We start from the raw sequence: 19,770 nt of genomic DNA, 5'->3' as shown, positions 1-19,770 counted from the left end.
AGCAACAGAAGGGCACATCGAAGCCCTCCCCACCACTCAGAACCCTCCCAAAGTAAATCCAGGCTTGAGTGCCTCAGTCCCCAAAAAGGGAAGCCAGAGCCTCACCCACGTGCAGGCAGCGTCAGGTGGGATCCCTTCCAGGATGGCTGAGGTCAGCCCAGGATCTCCCTATTGGCCCTGAGGGGAGGGCCCCGACTGAAGCCCCAGCTTCTGATGTTAACCTCCTCGGAAGTGGGGCAGATGTGCCACTGTGACCAGTCCAGCACTAGGGCCCAGACTCAGACAAGCCCCTCCAAGTCTTTAACTCACACGTTGGGTACCCAGATGCGGACAGTCTTGTCACGGGAGCCTGAGGCAAGCAGGTGTCCCGAAGGGGAGAAGTTCACACAGGTGACGGTGTCCTTGTGGCCGGCGAAGCGGTAGGCACGTGACTGGGGTTTCATGTGCCACACCATGAGGCATGAGTCCATGGAGCCACTGGCTGAGGAGAGAGCAGATGCCATGACGCTCGGCTCAAGCAGGCCTGGAGCCTCCACCAGGATGCTGGAGACGGGCGGGGGGTGGGGTGCGGGCAGCAGGGACAGCCCAGCTCTGCCTTCTCCATGGGGACAGGCCACACCTCCAGTGACTGCTGAGCAGGAGTTCGGAGAGCCTAGGGCCTGTCACCACTCCAGGCAGCGGGCCCACACAGCAACCAGACCTGGGCTGTAACCGAGGGTCCCGGGTCTCCCCACAGACACACTCTGCGGCTCGAGAGAGCAAGTCCTCGCAAAACTGGGGAGCCAGCTCAATCCAGTGGCCATTTTACCATTAAGAGGACCCATCAGAAGCCTAGTGGAGGTCCCCAGAACAGACCAAAAATGACTTGTTTCCTCTTCATCTCCAGCATATATCACGAGACCAGCAGCTTCTGGCAGGGGACCTTGACCATTGGATGAAGGGGGAGCCTCATCCATAGAAACAAGAAAGCTGCAGCCGTGACAGCTGTGTATGAACCCCCAGGTGGCCAAGGAGGGAGCACTCAGCTGCAGCATAAGGGCAGTGGGGGGAGGGGAGCACCCAGCTCTGCCCCCCATCCTTCTCAGTGGTGGGCGTCTTCAACAAGGAGGTGTGCCCATGGTACTGTGGACAACAGAATCAATAAAGACCCAAGGAAAAAGCCACTGTTTAGGGCTCATTCTGCAGGCCAGGCCTGAGAGGTGGATGGGGTGTGCACGGAAAAGCCCAGAACCGGGTCCTAACCTCAAAGGCTGTGTGACCTTAGCAAGGCCCCCAACCTTTCCGAGCCTCACACTCCACATGCAGAATGGAGCTCATAAAGCCTAGCGCCCAGAGAGCAGGCCGGCTGAAGCAGGAGGTAGGTCTAGACAAAGCACCTGGGTCCTCGCTGTGCCCCGCTCCCCCCACGCCACACCTCCCAGGTAGAAACGTGACCTTCTCAGCTCATAACCTAGTGCCTAGAATAAGATGCCTCTTCTTACCCAGCTGCTTCGTGTTGAGACTGAAGTCCACACAGGTAACTGCATCCCGGTGGCCCTTAAAATGCCTCTCCAGCGAGGGGTCCTCCTGAGGGATAGCCAGGGTCAAATATGTGAAGCCTAGATGAGGAAGGGGCTTCCCCAGGGCCAAGACTCTTCCTATAACAGCCAGCAGCATTTAAAAATGCTCAAGGCATGGGCTTCCCTGATGGCGCAGTGGTTGAGAGTCCGCCTGCCAATGCAACGGGACACGGGTTTGTGCCCCAGTCTGGGAAGATCCCACATGCTGCGGAGCGGCTGGGCCCATGAGCCATGGCTGCTGAGCCTGCGCGTCCGGAGCCTGTGCTCTGCAACGGGAGAGGCCACAACAGTGAGAGGCCCGCGTACAGAAAAAAAAAAAAAAAAGCTCAAGGCATGATCTTGTATGTAGAAAATCCTAAGGAATCACTAAAAAATCTATTAGAACTAATAAACAAGTTCAGCAAGCTTACAGGATACAAAATCAATATACAAAAATCAAGTACACCAACAATGAACAATGTGAAAAATAAAAGTATGATAACAATTCCATTTATGATACATAAAAAAGAACAAAATACTTAGGAATAACTTAACAAAAGAAGTGCAAGACATATGAGAACTAAAAAACATCATTGAAAGAAGTATAGAAAGACCTAGATAAATGGAAAGACATCCCATGTTCATAGTTTGGAAAACTTAATATTGTTAAGATGAAATACTCCTCAAATAGATCTACAGAGTGAACAGAATCCCTTTCAAAATCTCAGATGCCTTTTTTTTGCAGAAATTGACAAGCTCATCCTAAAATCACATAAAATGTAAAACAGCCAGAATAGAAAACACTGTTTAAAAATAAAAACAAAAACCAGTCACTGTAGAAAGCAATTTGGTAGTTCTGCAAAAAGTTAAGCACAGAGTTATCAAATGATCCAGCAATTGTAGGTAAATACCCATAAGAGTTGAAAGCATTTTCACACAAAAACTTGTACACAAATGTTCATAGCAGGATTATTCATAATGGCCCAAAAGTGGACAAAGCTTAATGTTCATCAACAGATAAATGGATAAACAAAATGTGGTATATCCATACAACAGAATATTATTCAGTCATAAAAAGGAATGAACTACTGACACATGCTACAACACAGATAAACCTTGAAAACATTATGCTAAGTGAAAAAAGCCAGACACCAAAGGCCACATTTTGTCTGATTCCATTTATATGAAATGTCCAGAATAGGCAAATCTATAAAGATAGAAAATGGATTAGTGGTTGACAGGGACTGGGCGGGGGCGGCCGAGGGGGGGCAGTCACGAAGAAGGGGAGCAACTGCTTAATGGGTATGGGTTTCTCTTTGGGGTGACAAAAATGTTCTGGAAATAGACAGTGATGGTTACACAATATTGTGAGTGTACTAAAAACCACTAAATTTTACACTTCAAAAGGGTGAATTTTATGGTATGTGAATAATATCTCAATAAAGTTATTTTTCGAAAGACCCAAGAGAAAATGGGGACTTTCAGCACCCCCATCTCAGGAATCAGATCCTATACCTTCAGTCCCACTGCGGACCGGCCAGTGAACCCAAAGGTCAGCCCTGAATAAGCCCCCAGTGGCTTTACGACCACCTCCACTCCACCCAACATCAGAGAAGCAGTAGCTTAGGAAGACATGGAGATAATATTCCAGAGATTCTCTCCATCCAACAGCAATTCATGTTGAAGAGTTATAGTCCAGCCATGCAGACATCTCCCCCTACCCCAAATATCTTAAACCTCAAAGAAGCATTTTGGGGGCACCAGGGAGCCCAGCAAAGCCTCCTCTTGAGGAAAAAACAGCCTTGGGGCAGAACAAGGACTGCAGGGAGCTGTAACCAGAACAAAGGCTCCCGTGGCCCCTTGCCCAGCTCCACCCCCCAACACACCAGCCTGAGTCCTCCTTTCAACAAGAGAAGGAATGGCAGCTGGAGGAGGGCAGAGAACTGAGCAGAAACTGCTCCACCTGAACTTGTTGGAAGAATAAGGGTAAAACAGTGCACCCTCTAGAGGCAAGTTCAGATCCGCCCCTAACCAGGGGACGCCTGAAATCTCCCAACACCCTCTCTTCCAATCCCACAGGCTTGTTGGCTCCTCATCTTCCCCAAAGGTGGTTTATATATTGGGGTGGGGGGTCAAACACCACTAGAGATCAAAAGGCCTAGTTCCTAGTCTGAGCCCTCTGCTCACATGCCCAGACACCCAAGGAAGCCAACAGGCCACCACCCAGCGTCCTTGACTTTCAACCCAGCCAGAGGACCAGGCAGGTTCAGGTTTAAAACAACCTCTCAAAAAGAGGGGCTTTGGAGTGCTCCCCTCTGGCCTCACGAAGAACCTGGGACTCAGAGAGGGCAGTCTGGCCCAGGTCACACTGCAGGCCTGGGCCGTCCCGGGCATCCCGGGGGCCTGCTGTTCCCACACGTCGGAACAGGGTGCACCCTCAACAAACCCCCATTCAGCCATCCACTGCTCAGGATAAGGAGACAGAAGCCAGAGAGGCCCGGCGCTGGCCGCAGGTCACACCTCCAGTCGGGACATACAAGTGTCTCCCCCGCTAGGGGGAGATGCAAATCCTGGGGGCAGAGGCTGGTTTCTTAGCCCCATTAGCCCGAACAGAGCCTGGCTCGCAGGAGGCGTTCACCAGGTGCCCGTACTCAAGTGCCCCCTGCACAGACGGTAAACTGGGGCCAGAGAAGACCGGCTTGGAACCCTCCGTCCGGCTAGGCGGGGAGACTAAAGCCCGGGCGGCCGCAGCTGGCAGGAACTTACCAGGCAGGGTGCGGCCATGGCGGGGCCAGGGGCGTCCAAGGCGCCAGAGGAGCCCGAAGAAGCAGCGGCTGCAGTTGCGTCCCGTTCAGTTTCCGCGCCCCCAACCGCCGCCAATAGCAACGCGGGTCGCTTCGCCCCGCCCCGCCCACCGCGGTTAAAGGAGACGCGGCGCCTCGGCTTTTTGCCCCCCGACTGGAAGGAGAGCTGTATGGCCGGCTCCATGGTCTCTGCGTCCAGCGCCCCCAGGCCAGGCAGTGTACAGACGGCGCCGCCAAAGGCCTCTGTCCACCGTCACTCATTACCCCTGAGAAATTAAAAAGTCCAGGATGAGAGGTTCGCCCCACCGACCCGTAGCCGGGCTAACGCGACGGCGAGCACAGTCTTCTGGGAAATGCAGTTCCAAGACGCCCTCATCCTTGTGTCTGGAGGAAAGTGGGACTACATTTCCCAAGATGCCATGAGGGCGGGGCCATGAATAACCCGAAGCGAACGCTTTAAGGATCCCGGAAGTGGAGATGCTTAAAGCGTTCACTTTGGGATAATTGTGGCTCGTTGTGATTGAGTCCTCTTCAAGCGCCCGCGAGGCCGGCTTTTCTCTCAGTACCCCATTAAAAGCCAATTATTCACCCTTCGGGAATTCTCTAAGTAGTTCGCTCTTCCGAACGCGCTTAAAACAGGCGTCGATTTAAAAGAACACTAGTCACTCGGAATCACACCCTTGGAGTGGAGAGGCCTGGGTTCTATTCTCAGTTCTTGCCCTGATTCGCTGCGTGACCTCGGGAAAAATAACCCTGCTCTGTGGACCTCAGTTTCCCCATTTGTGACATGAGAGGGTGTGACGCAGCCTGGCCCTCTCAGGACCCTCAGCCCTGAGCAGCCGTTGTAAATTACAAGTTTAAAAGAGGAGACAATCCAAGGGCCTGGCCGCCAGAGGTCGTCCTTGCTCACTTTCTTGGGTCTCTAGACCTTCCCGCTCGACCGCCCACCCCACCCTACCCCCGCCCTCGCCACAGCACGCACACGCGCGCGCGCACACACACACACACACACACACACACACACACCCCTACCTCACTCTGGGCATCTTCCCAACCTGGACCTGATCTGGACTGGACATTTGTCAAGATTTGGGAACATTGTGTCACCTCTCTGGTTAAGTGTGGATTGGCCATACTTCAACACTGATTAAGATTTGGCCAGGCCCTGAGGTTTCTCAGGACATCCTGAGACCTAAGATGGTGTGTCCCTAGACCTGCAAACCAGAGCCCAATTCAGTGAACTCAGAGACTGGCAGTGGGGGGGAGCTGGCATGTGGAAGAGTGAGTCTCTTCTTTGGACCTGGAAGGTTTGGGGCCAGACCCAAGAAATAGACACATTTAATCCCATCTTCGCTGTGGTTTGGCTTAAAACTGGTTCCTGTATGTTAGAAATGTTCAGGCTCACTTAACTTATACAATATGAAATTCCACTTAAAACATGTATAGTATCACTTACACACACCCGAAATTGTTCAGCACTGTTCAAATGACAATTTTCAAGCCTTCCCACCAATGTTTGCATCTTATTCAGCTATTCTCTTGCCTACTGGACAAACATTTAAAGTGAAAACATTAAGGAAGAAAAAAATTTAAACACAGAAAAATATATCTATTACACATAAGGGTTCAATCATTCTTGTTGGTGGTGGTGTTTTTGGTTTTGTTTTGTTTTGTTGTCAATTTTAGCTATAGAACACCCATGGTTTACAGGAGTTCATAATCTACATAACTAAATTTATGAAACCCTTCTGTAAAATGATTTTCAAATGTCAGGTCTGCTCAAAGCAAGAGGCACTGGAAGATTTTACTCATCCTTGCTGGTCTTTCCAGATCCCACTGTCTGCTACCCTTACCCCTCAGGGAGGAGCAGCTGGGGATGCCCCACTCCCTCTTGCTCATTTACTCGCCATAAGAATGCAGAGTTCAGCTCTGCCAAAACCACATAGACAACCTAGGATACAACACTGGCACAGCCTGCATAAACCAAGATTGGTGCCTCCATGTTCTGATGGAGCAGTCCCCACCCCATGCCACCTCGACCAGATTGGACTCCATTTCTGACTGGGGCCTCCATGGGAGGGGGGAACACTCAGTGCTGGAAGAGCTTTAATACTGGGGGGCTCCATGCTGAGGCAGCTCAAAGAGAGCTTCTTTTCCAAGCCCCCCTATGGCAGAGATGTCTCTATCCTGGTACAAAGCCCACACTCAGGGCCCCCTGTGAGGGCCTCTCACCCTGTCATCACTCCCAGACTCCCTGCCCAAGGGCCACATGTCCCCTCCTAGGGCTGAGGTGAGCCAAAAGAGACTGCTCATAGATGCAGCTCTGGTACCAGGTCTCCCTGTTGTGGGAGTGACCCCTGCAGGGTGACCCTCCCCAGGAAGACCCATTGTAATTCTGGGCCTCAGGAGAACCCGCTGTGAAATTAGCGTGCCCCTGCAGGTCAGCCTTCTATATGGTAGGCCCACCCCAAAGTGGGGAGAGGTCCCATGGAGCCCCAAGCCTTCAACCTCGCCTAGCCCTGCTCCTCCATCCCATAGCAGTGGCCACTCTGAGTAAGCATCCAGCTTGGGCCTGTCCTTGCATGTTGCAAACAGTGGGTAGCATGACTAAAGTTGCCACAGCAATTCCTGGGACAGTGATATCAAGGGTCCCAGGGGTCCCTGGGACCGGTTTCCAGAAAGACACAGAGCTGGCCAGTAGCCACATTCCACACCATCCACTGAAGTCAGATAGGGATGCCTCTGGGTACTTCTACCCACCTCCCATAAGCATGACAGGCATGATGCATGGCCTCTCTCCCACAGCCTCAAGCAACCCCGTGAGAGATGCTGGGCCTCCTTTTCACACTGTCCAGAGAGACGGGAAGGGGCCAGGGCAGCCCAATTGTGGTAAGAGAGGGAATTCCACAAAACTGAGCCCCACCCCCCAACCTTGGCTCTGCACACATGGGCTGGAAGCGGGATGCAGACACTCACAAAAAGTCTGAATTCAATTTGAACCGTTTAGAGAAACCTTTCCAGTAGACAATGCAAACAGGGCTTCGGAGCAGTTCTCAGCCCTGGCTGCCATTCAGAACCTCTGCAGGTGGGGCCAGGCACCAGTGTTTCTTAAAAGCTCTCCAGGTGAGTCTAGTGCACAGCCAAGGCTGAGAACAGCCCCTCTAGATCAGTGTGACCGAGAGAACCTTCTGTGACGATGGAAATGTTCTGTAATCACACTGACCAACTGGTCACATGTGACTATCCAGCACTTGAAATGTGGCTACCGTGCCTAAGGAACAGAATTTTAAATTTTATCCAATTTTAATTAATTGAAATGTAAACAGCCATATGTGGCTAGTGGCTACCGTATTGGACTGCACAGCCCTAGGCTATGGACTGGCTCTGTGGCCGTGGGCAAGTCATGGAGCCTCTAGGACTTCAGTCTCCTGGTGAGGCCGCTAAGGAACTCAGTGTCCTGTCCACAGTAGCCAGAGCAAATCTTGGTCCCCATGTCCCACTGCCCACCTGAGGGGGGTTTTGTGACACCAGCCCAAACCCAGGGAAACTGGTCAAGCTAGAAGAATGCAGGCCACAGCTCCTCAGGCCCCCTAGCAGATTTTACTGGCTGCCCCCAGAGCATTTGGGGTGGGAAGATAGGGCCAGGTACCCATGAAACCAGAGGATAATCAGATTTCCCTCCTCCAGGGAGCCCTGAATTGTGGTGTGGTGAACCAGCCTGGAATAGTGCCAGCTATAAAATAACTGATGATTTTCATTTACCAAAGGTCACTGTACACCAAAAGCCATGTGAAGGTTTAGCTACAACCCCAGGAGTAGTACAATATTATGCCCATTTTACTGATGGGGAAACTGATGCACAGAGTTACTAAATGGGGAGCCAGGATTGCGAACCCAAGTCTGTCTGTCTGCACAGCCTGAACCGTTAATCCTAACAAATACAGGAAGAAGAACTAAGAATCCTTAAATAGTTCAGGGCCCGGTAAAACTTCAGAGGGCCTCAAGACTTTACCCCCAATAGCAGGGATGGAGGCCAAAACAGTCCCAAGGCAGTGAACCCCACATTAGAAAGTCCTTTGTTGTCTCATATTTTATCTTAAACTGTCAAGTAAGTTTAGCATCTACTCTTCTTTTCCATATCTTTTTAATATCAAATTAATGTTTTAATGATGGACCAGTTAATGCCAAGTCACACTGATATTCAGGAAGATGCCCCAGTTTATCCTGTGGTTTTATGAGCTGCCCCCATCCTCAGTTTGAGAAGCAGGGCCATAGAAGGGTCATTCAGCTGCTTACCAAAGGGAGTGGGACTGCCAAGACCAGGACCACAGGGGTCCTAGGGCACAGGGTTTCCAGAGTCTAGGTGCAGCTGGTTTAAATACCAATTCCCAGACCAGCCATAGAGTCTGACTCCATGGATCTGGGTGGGGCTGGGAGCCCACATTTATAACAAGCCCCTGGGATTGTGACATGGTGGTCCCAGGACCTGATAAAGAAACCCTGGGCACCATAGTGCCTGGACAGCTCCATCCTACCCTCGAGGAGCCAGGGGACTGTCACTCAGCTACGATGCCTTGGCCAGGGATCCGGACTCGACAAGCCCTAGCTCTGACCCCAACCTGCTCTGTGATCCCATCTCAGGTCTCAGGTTCCCCATGGGTACAACAAGGACATCCATAGGTGACCTCTAGGGCACTTCTGGCCTCAATGGGTGGATGTGGTCAGCTGGAAGAGGAAGGGCTGGAGGCAATCGTAGGCAAGGCCCCTTGGTCTCCCTTCCTCATCATGTCACATTGGCCTCCCTCGTGCTCAGACCCTCCAGAGGGCCTGTGCGCTGGCTGTTCCGTCTGTCTGGCTGCTCTTCCCCCAGCTCATCGCTTTGCTCACTCACGGTCTTTCGGGCCTTGGCCTGGACATCACCCCTTCAGAGACACCTCTGCCAGCCCCACCCCAGACACTCCTCATGCCTCCATCCCCTTCACTGCTTATATGCTGGAGCTTTCTCATCTATCTCCCCTGGGCTATGAGCTCTGTGCAAGCAGGAACCACACCCTGCTGATCACAGGGGGCTCCTGGGCACTCAGCCCTGGCTTGGCACCGGAAAAAGTCACCAAACTTGTGTGACAATTCAATCCCTGGAACCACCACTGGGCCTGAGGAACACCAGGAAATCCTTCCTAAGGTCCCCAGTGATGCTGGGACTCACGGAGGGCTTGCTATGTGGTCAGGAGCAGACAATTCTATTCCACAAGCATCTGTGGAATGCCAGCTGTGTGCCCCACCCTGTTCTGGGGTCCCCAGGCATTATGGAGGGTCATGGGGGAGGCAGGTGATGAACCAGAGCCTCTGCTCCAGGAAAACCAGAGAGGGAAAGGGCCACCAAGCAGGCTGAGCCCTCTGTGTGTCCTTCCAGGTGTTCTGGCTCAGCACTGACGGTGTCCCTCTGTTGGCAGGATTGGGGGGCTTCCAGGAGAAGGCGCATGTGGGGATTTGAAGTAGAAGCAGGACGGGGTTTTCTTGTGAGGATCCAAGTGCTTTCAGAGGGAGGGTCCTGTCAGTTCATTCTGGTCCCCTCTCAAGAGCATATGGAATGGATGAAGGTGTGTGACTGTGTGTCTGTGTATGCCCACGTGTGCCTCTGAGTGCTTGTAGGTGATTGTGTGTCTGTTGTACATGTGCGCATGCCTATGGGAGATACTCGAGGTGTGTACCTGTGCCTGTGTATCTTGGTTCGGGTTCCTCCAGAAGCTGAGAAAGGATTCAAGGTTAATTCATTTATTTGGGAGGTGACTCTAGAAAACACCAGTAGGGAGTGGGAGTGGGAGACAAAGGATGGAGAGCATCCAGTGAAGGGCATTATTAAGCAAGTTACCACCTCAGGTGACCAGAGCCCAAGGTCACTGGAGAGCCTGTGACCCAATACAGAATGTGCCTCAGGGTCATTTCACCTGAGGTGAGGGAGTCGAGGGTTTATCCACCCACACTCGACAGCCTGGAATTTCCAGCCAGTCCTACACCAGGCCTAGGGTCTTCTGGGGCAAAGAAAGCCCTCAGCACAGGGTCTCTGGTACTGGCAGTAAGAAGTCAGGCTTGTGGGCCCCAAAATGGTCAGTAAGGAGGGAGCAGGTAGAGCGCCGACACCAGCTGCTACACCACATGTCTACGCTCCTGTGTATGAGCCACTGCCCAGTTACATCACATGGATGCATGGACTCCAATGACCTCTCCTTGTGCAAACCTTCACTGGGCCAGAGGAAGGCTATTGCAACATCAAATGAGCTATGTATGGCCTTGCTCTCCTTCCCTTTCCTGAACAGGCTGGCTCAGGATTTGTCAAACCATGCCAGGCCTCCGCCAAATTTGGCTGAGCAGACCTGGACCTGCTTTGGGCAGTGGCAGCTTCTGCCCTTGGGCCAGGGTGGAGGTGGCGGAGAGGGGAGTCAAATGGGCTGGGGGCAGGGAGATGGGGGAGGCCTTCTCTACTGCAGAGAAGGCAACCGGGGCCTCCTCTGTCTGAACCTTGCTGCCCACAGGAGCCTGGACAGTGGCCTCAAATGCCACTCGGGGGCAGTGGGGCCTGTTCATAGCTTGGGGTGCCAGGGAGGGGGTGCAGTCAGCACTCCCCTTTAGAGGGTCCATCCTGAACAGGGCTGGAGGGGGAGAGGTCTGGGGACAGAGGCCTGGCCGTGGAGATCTGGGAGCAGCAGGAAGAAGGGGTGTGACCACGGGGAGATCGTGACTGCACAGAGATGCACAGGAGGATCCGGAGTCCGGGCCGTGGAGTACCAGAACTCCCACGTGGACAGCTGAGAGCAGCACCAAGGACTGAGGCTATGTGGGGTCTGAGGGGACAGTGAGGGGCACCCCTGAAATCTGCTGGGGAAGGTAAGACTGGAGCTTGGGGAAGCCAGGACATGGAGGAGTTTTAGGAGCTAGTGAAGAAGACTAGCGGCCCCCAGCTGGGAGGGGATGGGGTCTCCCCTGAGGCTGCAGGGGGTGGGGTGCTATAGTGGGTCAGGGAATGGAGCCAAGGGGGGTCCGTAGGGGAGAGGCTGAGCCCACAGGCTTGAAGTTGTGCAGATCTGGGTTCCAATTCCATGTGCAACACTGACTTGCTGTGTACCTGTGGGCAAGAGCTTAACCTCTCTGAGCTTTATTTCCTTGTGTAAAATGGATATCCTAACAGAAACTAGGTGTATTAGTTTCCCAGGGCTGCTGTAACAAGACACCACAAACTGGGTGGCTAAAAACAGCAGAAATTTATCCTTTCCTACTTCTGGAGGCTAGAAGTCACAAAGCAAGGTGTTGGCAGGGTCCTTCCAAAGCCTCTAGGGGAGGAAACTTCCTTGCTTCTGGTAGACCCAGGGGTTCAGCTTGTGGAGCGTAACTCCAATCCCTGTCTCCTTCATATGGCCTTCCTCTCTATGTGCCTCTGGGTCCAAATTTCCCTCTTCTTGTAAGGACACAGTTATGGGATTAGGACCCACCCTCATCCAGTATGGCCTCATTTTAACCTCGTTACGTTTTTAACGACCCTATTTCCTAATAAAGTCACATTCACAGGTACTGGGGAGTTAGGACTTCAACATATCTTTTGGGGGAACACAACCCTACGGCATAGGGTTGCAGTAGGATTAAACCACAGGCCTGGCACGGTCAGCTCTCAATAAATGGTAGGGACTTCCCTGGTGGCACAGTGGTTAAGAATCCTCCTGCCAATGCAGGGGACACAGGTTCAAGCCCTGGTCCGGGAAGATCCCACATGCTGCGGAGCAACGAAACCCGTGCGCCACAACTACCGAGCCTGCGCTCTAGAGCCCGCAAGTCACAACTACAGAAGCCTGCCTGCCTAGAGCCTGTGCTCCGCAACAAGAGAAGCCACCACAATTAGAAGCTGCACACCAACACAAAGAGTAGCCCCCGCTCACCACAACTAGAGAAAGCCCGCCTGCAGCAATGAAGACCCAACGCAGCCAAAAATAAATAAATTAAATAAATAAATTTTTAAAAATAAATTGTAGCTGAAAAAAGAAAATTTCCAGTTATAAACTGAATAATTTGTGGGGATGAACTGTACAGCATGGTGACTATAGGTAATGATACGTATTGCGTATTTGAACATAGGAGAGTGGATATTGAAAGTTCTCATCACAAGAAAAATAATTTTGGGGGAACTGTGTATGGCAACAAATGTTAACTGACTTATCATGGTGATCATTTTGCAACACATACAAATATCGAATCTTTACATTGTACACCTGAAACTAATATAATGCTTTGTCAATTAAAAAAACGAAGAAGGGCAAGCAGAGGTGGAGGGTGGAGGTACAGGAGCGCAGACTGCAGACTTTTCCTGCACCTGCACCCATGTGTGTGGGCAGATATGGACACATGGGAAGCAGGACACTGCTCATGGAGTTGCACCCAGGAGGGCCGGGATGAGTGACCTAGAGACCTCAGCCTGCAGTCCACTGGCCGGGCAGAGCCATTCAAAGCAAGGCTCAGGACCTGATGCCAGTTCCCTGGGCAGGAGGACCCTGAAGTCAAAGCCTTGCTTGTCAGGGACTTCCCTGGAGGTCTAGTGGTTAAGACTCCATGCTTCCACTGCAGGGGGCACGGGTTTGATTCCTGGTCAGGGAACTAAGGCCCCACATGCCACGCGGCACAGCCAAAAATAATAATAATAAATATTTAGGAATAGTTAAATAAATAAATTAAAAAGCCTTGCTTGTCAGAAGATTCCTTGGGAGTCCTGAGCAAGGCCACCACTGACATCATGGGCAAATTCATGGACTATCCCAACACCCAAGGCTGCCTAAACCCACAGCCTTGACATGACACGGGAGGACTGTGGGTGTACAGCCAGCACAGCCATTTTCGGAGGGAGGCAGAACACAGACTCAGACAGGCCCCAGGGACTCCAGTGCAGATTCTGGGCAGCTACCCCGCAGACCTCACAGAGGACTAGGTCAGAGGGGAGTCTGCCATTCCAGGTGTGGTCCCAGAAGCACCACCTGAGAACTTGTAGAAATGCAGATTCTCGGGTGCGCTGCTGAATCTGGAGCCCTGGGGTGGGGCACAGAGTGAGTGGTCCACGGATTACTGGTGCCCCCCAAGCAGCCTTGCCCCAGTGCTCCCAGCCCACCAGAGGCTCTGAGAAGAAAGCGTGGGTGGGAAATGGGACCCACACTATCACCCCCCAACACCACCCTGAATGCTCTGGCAGCACACACCCTGCCAAAACCCACAAACAAGAAACCGGTTCACCTTTGTTCAGCCCAGCTGAGTTATATAATATGCTTTCCTAACTTAACCACAGAACATTTTTTTCAGAGAACACCTATTAAACAGCCTGAACGCAGACCAGAGCCACCTCAGGTGCACTTCCATGTATCTTCTCTGGTCTCCTGCCTGTGCCTAACACGCAACTGCCCTTTAGAAAGTGCACGAATGTCCCAAGGTGACGCTGACTGGACTCGGGTGATTTACAAACCACTAACATTTCCCAAGCTCCCAAGGGGGACGTACTGACCTCATAGCCCTGACCTCATCAGGGATGCAGGTGGGGGAAGGGACAGCGATGACACAACCCAGGGAGCTAGTGAGCACTCGGGGTGGGGGGACGGTAAGGGTGAGAGGTGAAGCACCATGCACAACCCTATGACCCTACGCTGCCCAGCCCATGTGTGTGTGACACCGCGTATCACCATGGTGCATGGTGGCGGTCCTTGTATGTCTGCCGGCAACAAGTGTAGCTTTTGCACCTACATGTGGCTTTTTCATGTGTGTTGCTGTCCCTATGACTAGAGTGGCTGGGCATGTGGCTGTGCACGAGGGGGTGTTAGTGACTCTGGCACCTGTGGGCCTGGGACCACGTGTGAATTTGAGAGATATCCAGTGTGTGCACCTGTGAGTGTGACCAGCAGGCTGCCCTGGCCCCAAGAACTCCCAAACCTGAGCTGTCATTTCAGAGCTGCCAGCAATTTTCTGTCTGCTAAGACATGGGCAGGCTGTGGAAAACTATGTTCTAAATGTAGTTACCCAGATATAAAGTGGGAGCGCTGCCACGCAGAGCCATGGTCATCTGATGTGCTGGCCACAGAGGCAACAGGAGAAGGACCAGGAGAGAGGCTTAGGGTCTGCGATGGGGAAGACTTGCCACCTGCCCTCCGTCTGTCCCGCAGCCCTTACCCCGGCCCAGCCCCACGGGGCCTCAGCTGGGTCCTGACCACACACGCGGTCCACAGACCAGGACCAGGATCAAAGACAGCCAGCTCCAGGGTGAACACAGGGGACGGCGTGGAGGAAGATGGCATGGACCCCGGGGAGGGCCCTGTGAGTCTGTGCATGGACGAGGTGGGGTGCAGTGGTAGGGTGCTCGCAGATCTCACCGGGGCAGACTCATGCAAATGCCAAAACAACCGAGTGCCTGGTAACGACCTTGCTCAGATTCTCCTGCCCATCTCTGCACTATCTGCTGACCAGCCATCGGCTTCCCACTTTCCACACTTACCTCTTTGCTGACACAACTTGCCCACAAGCTGCCCCCAGCTCTGGGGCCTGAGAAACCACCACACACATGCATTCACACACAGTCCATGGAGAATCCTTGTCTATTTACCCACTCCATTCATTCATGCATGTGTACATGCACTCATTCATTCACCAAATGCTCATGGAGCACCTCCTCTGAACCACCAGCTCTGCTGACCCCTCTAGTCCCCCAGGCCCCCCCAAGTCAAAGCAATGAAGGCAAAGTCCCAACGGACCTCCATGTGGGTAGCTCAGAAAAGAGGAAGCTAGGGGCCGGGTGGGATGGTGGCCGTTAGCTGGAGGGAAGCTCTAAGCTGGTGTCACAACCAGGTCTTTGTATCAAGCCGGATGGGCTCTGGAGGTTGGGTAAATGCCATGACTGCCCTCCCCTGACCCCAGGCTCCCCTGACTGGACCTGGCACTTCACTCTGCCTGAAGCCCAGGGTCTGTCTCACCTAGGATTGACCCCAAGGCTTCAAGCTGTCCCCCAATCCCACACCCCACAGAACGAGGTCCACCTCTCTGTTAGCTCTTGGGGCCCCTCAGTTGGGCCCAGGCTGCCTTTGCTGCCCCTCATGCTCATTCTCACCAGCTACACCAGCCTCTGTGACTTCAACGGGGGTTTGGAGGCCTTCCAGCTCCTCCCCACTCTCCCTCCTCAGGGTCCTCAAAGGCCTAGAGAGCCCGAGCCCATCTTCCAAGTACTGCCCACTTCCCCCAACTTGTCATCCATGTGTCCTCGTTTGCATTTTGCTCATAATGATAGCAATATAATGAGACGTATCCAACACCTCCTTGGTGCCTGGCACGATGGGTGATATTTCCAACTGCCTATATCATGAAGCGCAGTGACTGGAGCTGGAAGCAACCAAGGTCATGGATCCCCAGCCCGGCCTCCTCCTCCCCAACATCACCTGGTTGGCTCTTCTCATTCTTCAGGACTCACCTGGAATGTCCCATCCTCAGGAGTCCTCTCCAAGCCCCCAAATAAAGCAGTCCCTGTTCTGGCCACTCAAACCACCTGTGTGAGCTCTCACTCTCATGTGATCACGTGTTTGGATGGGCTTGTGTTTACATCTGTCTCCCCCACTAGACTGTCTACTCCATGAGAGCAGGACTGCATCTGTCTTGTTCACAGCCGCTACCCTGGGACCTAGTTCAATGCCTGGTAAACAGTAAGTACACAATAAGTATTTGCTGAATGAGTAAACCTATTTATCTATCTTTTGAAAACAACCTCACTCCAGCAAGAATCTGAGGTTGTTTATAAGAATGCATACAATTCTATATGAGAGAAAAAACAAAGTTGGAATCAAAGATTTTGACCTTCTCTACAAACAATAAATGCAGGAGAGGTTGTGGAGAAAAGGGAACCCTCCTACACTGTTGGGGGAAATGTAAATTGGCACAGCTACTATGGAGAACAGTATGGAGTTTCCTTAAAAAACGAAAAATAGGGCTTCCCTGGTGGCGCAGTGGTTGAGAGTCCACCTGCCGATGCAGGGGACACTGGTTTGTGCCCCGGTCCGGGAAGATCCCACGTGCCGCGGAGCAGCTAGGCCCGTGAGCCATGGCCGCTGAGCCTGCGCGTCCGGAGACTGTGCTCCACAACGGGAGAGGCCACAACAGTGAGAGGCCCACGTACCGCAAAAAAAAAAAAAAAAAAAAAAAAATCTGGATGTGAGGCTTTTCTTGAAAAATGGGAGGAAGGCCTGGCCACACCGGGCTGTGTTCCTTGAGATGACAATGACCAGAGCTGAGATGGGGCCTCCCCTCAGCCCAGGGGGTGCAGGGCATGCACTGCCTCACCCCATCTGGCCTCTGTGGGCCTCTGTGCTGCTGACCCCAGGTCTATGCTGCAAAGAGATTAGCTTGCAAGGTCTGCAGAGTGCAGAGCGGGGCTGAGAAGGCTTCCCTAAGGTGAAGGGAAGCCATCTCTCCTGGTTGATTTCACTCACGATGACTCTAAAAGCCACAGCACAGTCACCACAGTTTTAGGGCTGGTGAATGTTGACATGTCACAAGCCTGTTAGTCTTGCACAAGAATCAGTTAACTCAGTACCCGCCAGGCCCCAACAGTGCCTCTGGTCTCACCCCCAACCAGAGCTTGAGGGCTTTAATTAAACCCAAAGGGAACCCCTGGAGCGAGGGAGCCACGAGCAGCCCCTTGGGCAATGAGGTGGGTGACAGGGCAAGGACATATTGGGAGAGGCAGGAAGGCAGCCCTGGCTCTAATCTTGACTCCAGCTCTGAAACTTTGGACAAGTCACTTCTCCAAGCCTCCGTTCCCTCATCTGTATCCAACAGCTGATACTAACTGCATACCGTTTCCAGGGGCTGGTCCCTCCCCCAAGCATGGAGGCAGGGTCTCAGGGAGTCCTCGTGTCAACCTTGTCCATAGAAAGTATCCCAGTCAGGGGTCTCCAAAGAGACAGAACCAATAAGATATATATTTAGCATATATGGAGAGAGAGAGATTTATTTCATTTTAAGGAATTGGCTCATATGATTGTGGAGGCTGGCAAATCTGAAATTTGTATGGCAGGCCAGGAGGCTGGAAACTCAGGCAGAATTTCTATATTACAGCTTGGAGCAGAAGTCCTTCTCCAGGAAACCTCAGGTTTTGCTCTTAAGGCCTTCAGCTGACTGTATGAGGCCCACCCACATTATCAAGGATAACCTCCTTTACTTAAATTACAGATGTTAATCGCATGTACAAAATACCTTCACAGCCACATCCAGACCAGTGTTTAAACAAACAATAGGCAACATCGCCTAGCCAAGTTGACACATAACATTTAACCAACACAGAACGCATTATTTCCTTTTGCGCATGAGGAAATTGAAGCTCAGAGAGGCTGTGCCACACACTTAAGGCTAAGGAGCACAGAGGGATGGAGCTGGGAGGTGAACACGAGCCAGAGTCGGCTCCACTCTGAGGATAGGGCTGCGGGTGGCTACTCCACACGGGGCGTGTGAGGATCAGATAGGAAAATGCACAGAAGTGCATGGGACCATGTCTATGGTAGGGACAGAAATCAATAGTGCAGTGGGTGGTATTACGGAATTACTGTTAGTACTGAGAAAGGACAGAATGGCGTGGGAACAGGGAAAGGAGGTAGAGGAGTGTTGCTCCACCCCATGAGGGATGGGTTCTAGAGTGTAGGGCAGAGAACCTACAGCCCCCGGGCCCCCCAAGGAGGAGGGGGGCAGAAGGTGGACTCCAGCAGGCTACGAAGTCCAGAGCCTCTGACCCACATGCAGGGGACAGAGAGGGAGCACAGTGTCGCCAGCGTGTGGGGTCAGAAAGAAGTCTCGCCTCCTGAGGCTGTGGCTGGTTGCCCAGACACGTTCCTGGAAGTGGGTGATTTCCCCTAAGGGTCCAGCTGGCTGGCTCCTTGGCTGGTCACTGCCATGTGCCCACCCTAACTGGACCAACACCCAGAGGTAGAGAAAAGCTTCCACTGAGACCTGAAACCCTTAGACACAGTCCCAGCCTCATTCCTCCCAGCTTCCTTAATCTCCCCGGGGTGGAGCGCTAGATCAGAGGCAGAAGGCCAGCAAGTCAGCCATGTTCTCCACCTGCTGGCTGTGTGACCTTGGGCAAGTCACTTAACCATTTTGAACTTGGGTCCAACGTATGTGGCTAATCATTACACAGACCTAGAGGTCTGCTTCGGGGCTAGAGGGCTGCTTTGCCAGGACCAGGCTAAACATCTGAATAGAGCTGTTGCCAAACATCTGAATAGAGCTGTTACTTGTTGCCATACTTGTTCATTATAGTATCATCCTCCCTGGCCTTCTTTTTACGCCTGTCCACCCAGCACCACTTCGCAGAGCCTCGCTCACTCTCTCCCCCATCCTCCCTTCCTTTTTCCAGCTCCCACATCTTCTGGTCAGAATGTGTGCTGGGTAGGCTTTTAAATGCCTCCATGGCCAGAGAGAAATGAAGTCCCTTGCCTTGGTTGATAATCGCAGTGTTGATAACAGTGGGATTCTGGCAATGGTTGGTTGGGACTCTGACCCCCGCCCTCCCCTCTGCCACATACCTCATCCTTCTCCCTCTTGCCTCCAGCCTCCCTGGCCCCCTAAGTCCCTCCTCCACACCAGGCTCCTCTAGCCTCCCCAGAGGGCCCCTCAGCCTGGCTGCTCCATCAGAGGCGGTATCTCATTGATACCAAGTCCCAGTTCCAAGGTGGGTCCCCCCTCCCCACTACTGTCCATCCCAGGCCCCTTGCCCACACTGGTCACAGCCTGTAATGGTTCCTTTCCTGGGATGCCTCCCCAGCAGCCCAGGGCAGGGAGCGAGGCTCCTTCACACTGTGCATCCAGCACCAGCTGGAGGAGGCAGGCTTAGCCTGCTCCCTTCACCCCCCATCACCACTCCATCACCTCAGGGGGCCTGCTCTGGCCTGACCTGCAGGCAGGGGCTGGGGGTGAGGACAAGCACTGGGGAACCCACTTCTGGGCCAGCCTGATTCTTCCCCTCACCCCGCAACCCTCCTCCAGAGGCTGAGGGCAAAACAGCCTAGTGTGTGGGCTAGAAAGCAGGACACCTGGATCCCTTTGCAGCACAAACCTCACTTGCTGTGTGGCCTTGAGCAAGTCCTCTCCCCTCTCTGGGTCTTAGTCATCCCGGCTCTAAAATGGGTTAGGGCTACAGACACACACTCAGAGGTCTGCAAGGCCAGACAGTTGTCACTGCTTGGACATCACATGTCCACAGGGTTGGGGACCCACTGAAGGGAGCGCTGGTGGAGAAGTGGAGAGAGCACGTCCTGCCTGGGCCAGCCCAGGGGCTCCAGGTCTGCTGAGTCCTCAAGAGAAGCTGGAAATCTGAGTTTCAATTTAACGATCTCCTGACTGCAAAATCTTGACAACTAATTCACATGTTT

At 52.8% G+C, this 19,770-nt stretch overlaps 1 protein-coding gene across 2 annotated transcripts in view; it reads right to left on the bottom strand.

The window, feature by feature from the left end:
* Nucleotides 1-4,699, bottom strand: part of POC1A (POC1 centriolar protein A) — a 75,965-nt gene extending 71,266 nt beyond the window's left edge. Inside the window, exons 1-3 of one of the 2 annotated variants that reach the window (XM_065884870.1) lie at nt 4,305-4,699; nt 1,482-1,566; nt 310-481 (exon numbers count right to left, since the gene is read on the bottom strand). In XM_065884870.1, coding sequence (XP_065740942.1) covers nt 310-481; nt 1,482-1,566; nt 4,305-4,526 — 479 coding nt within the window. In that variant the 5' untranslated portion in view covers nt 4,527-4,699. The remainder of the gene's footprint in view (nt 1-309; nt 482-1,481; nt 1,567-4,304) is intronic. The other variant, XM_065884871.1, reaches the window with a different exon arrangement.
* Nucleotides 4,700-19,770: the final 15,071 nt, after the last annotated feature.

The sequence above is a fragment of the Phocoena phocoena genome, chromosome 10 (genome assembly GCF_963924675.1).
Source record: "Phocoena phocoena chromosome 10, mPhoPho1.1, whole genome shotgun sequence".
NCBI lineage: Eukaryota > Metazoa > Chordata > Mammalia > Artiodactyla > Phocoenidae > Phocoena > Phocoena phocoena.
This window is presented reverse-complemented; position numbering and strand designations above follow the sequence as displayed.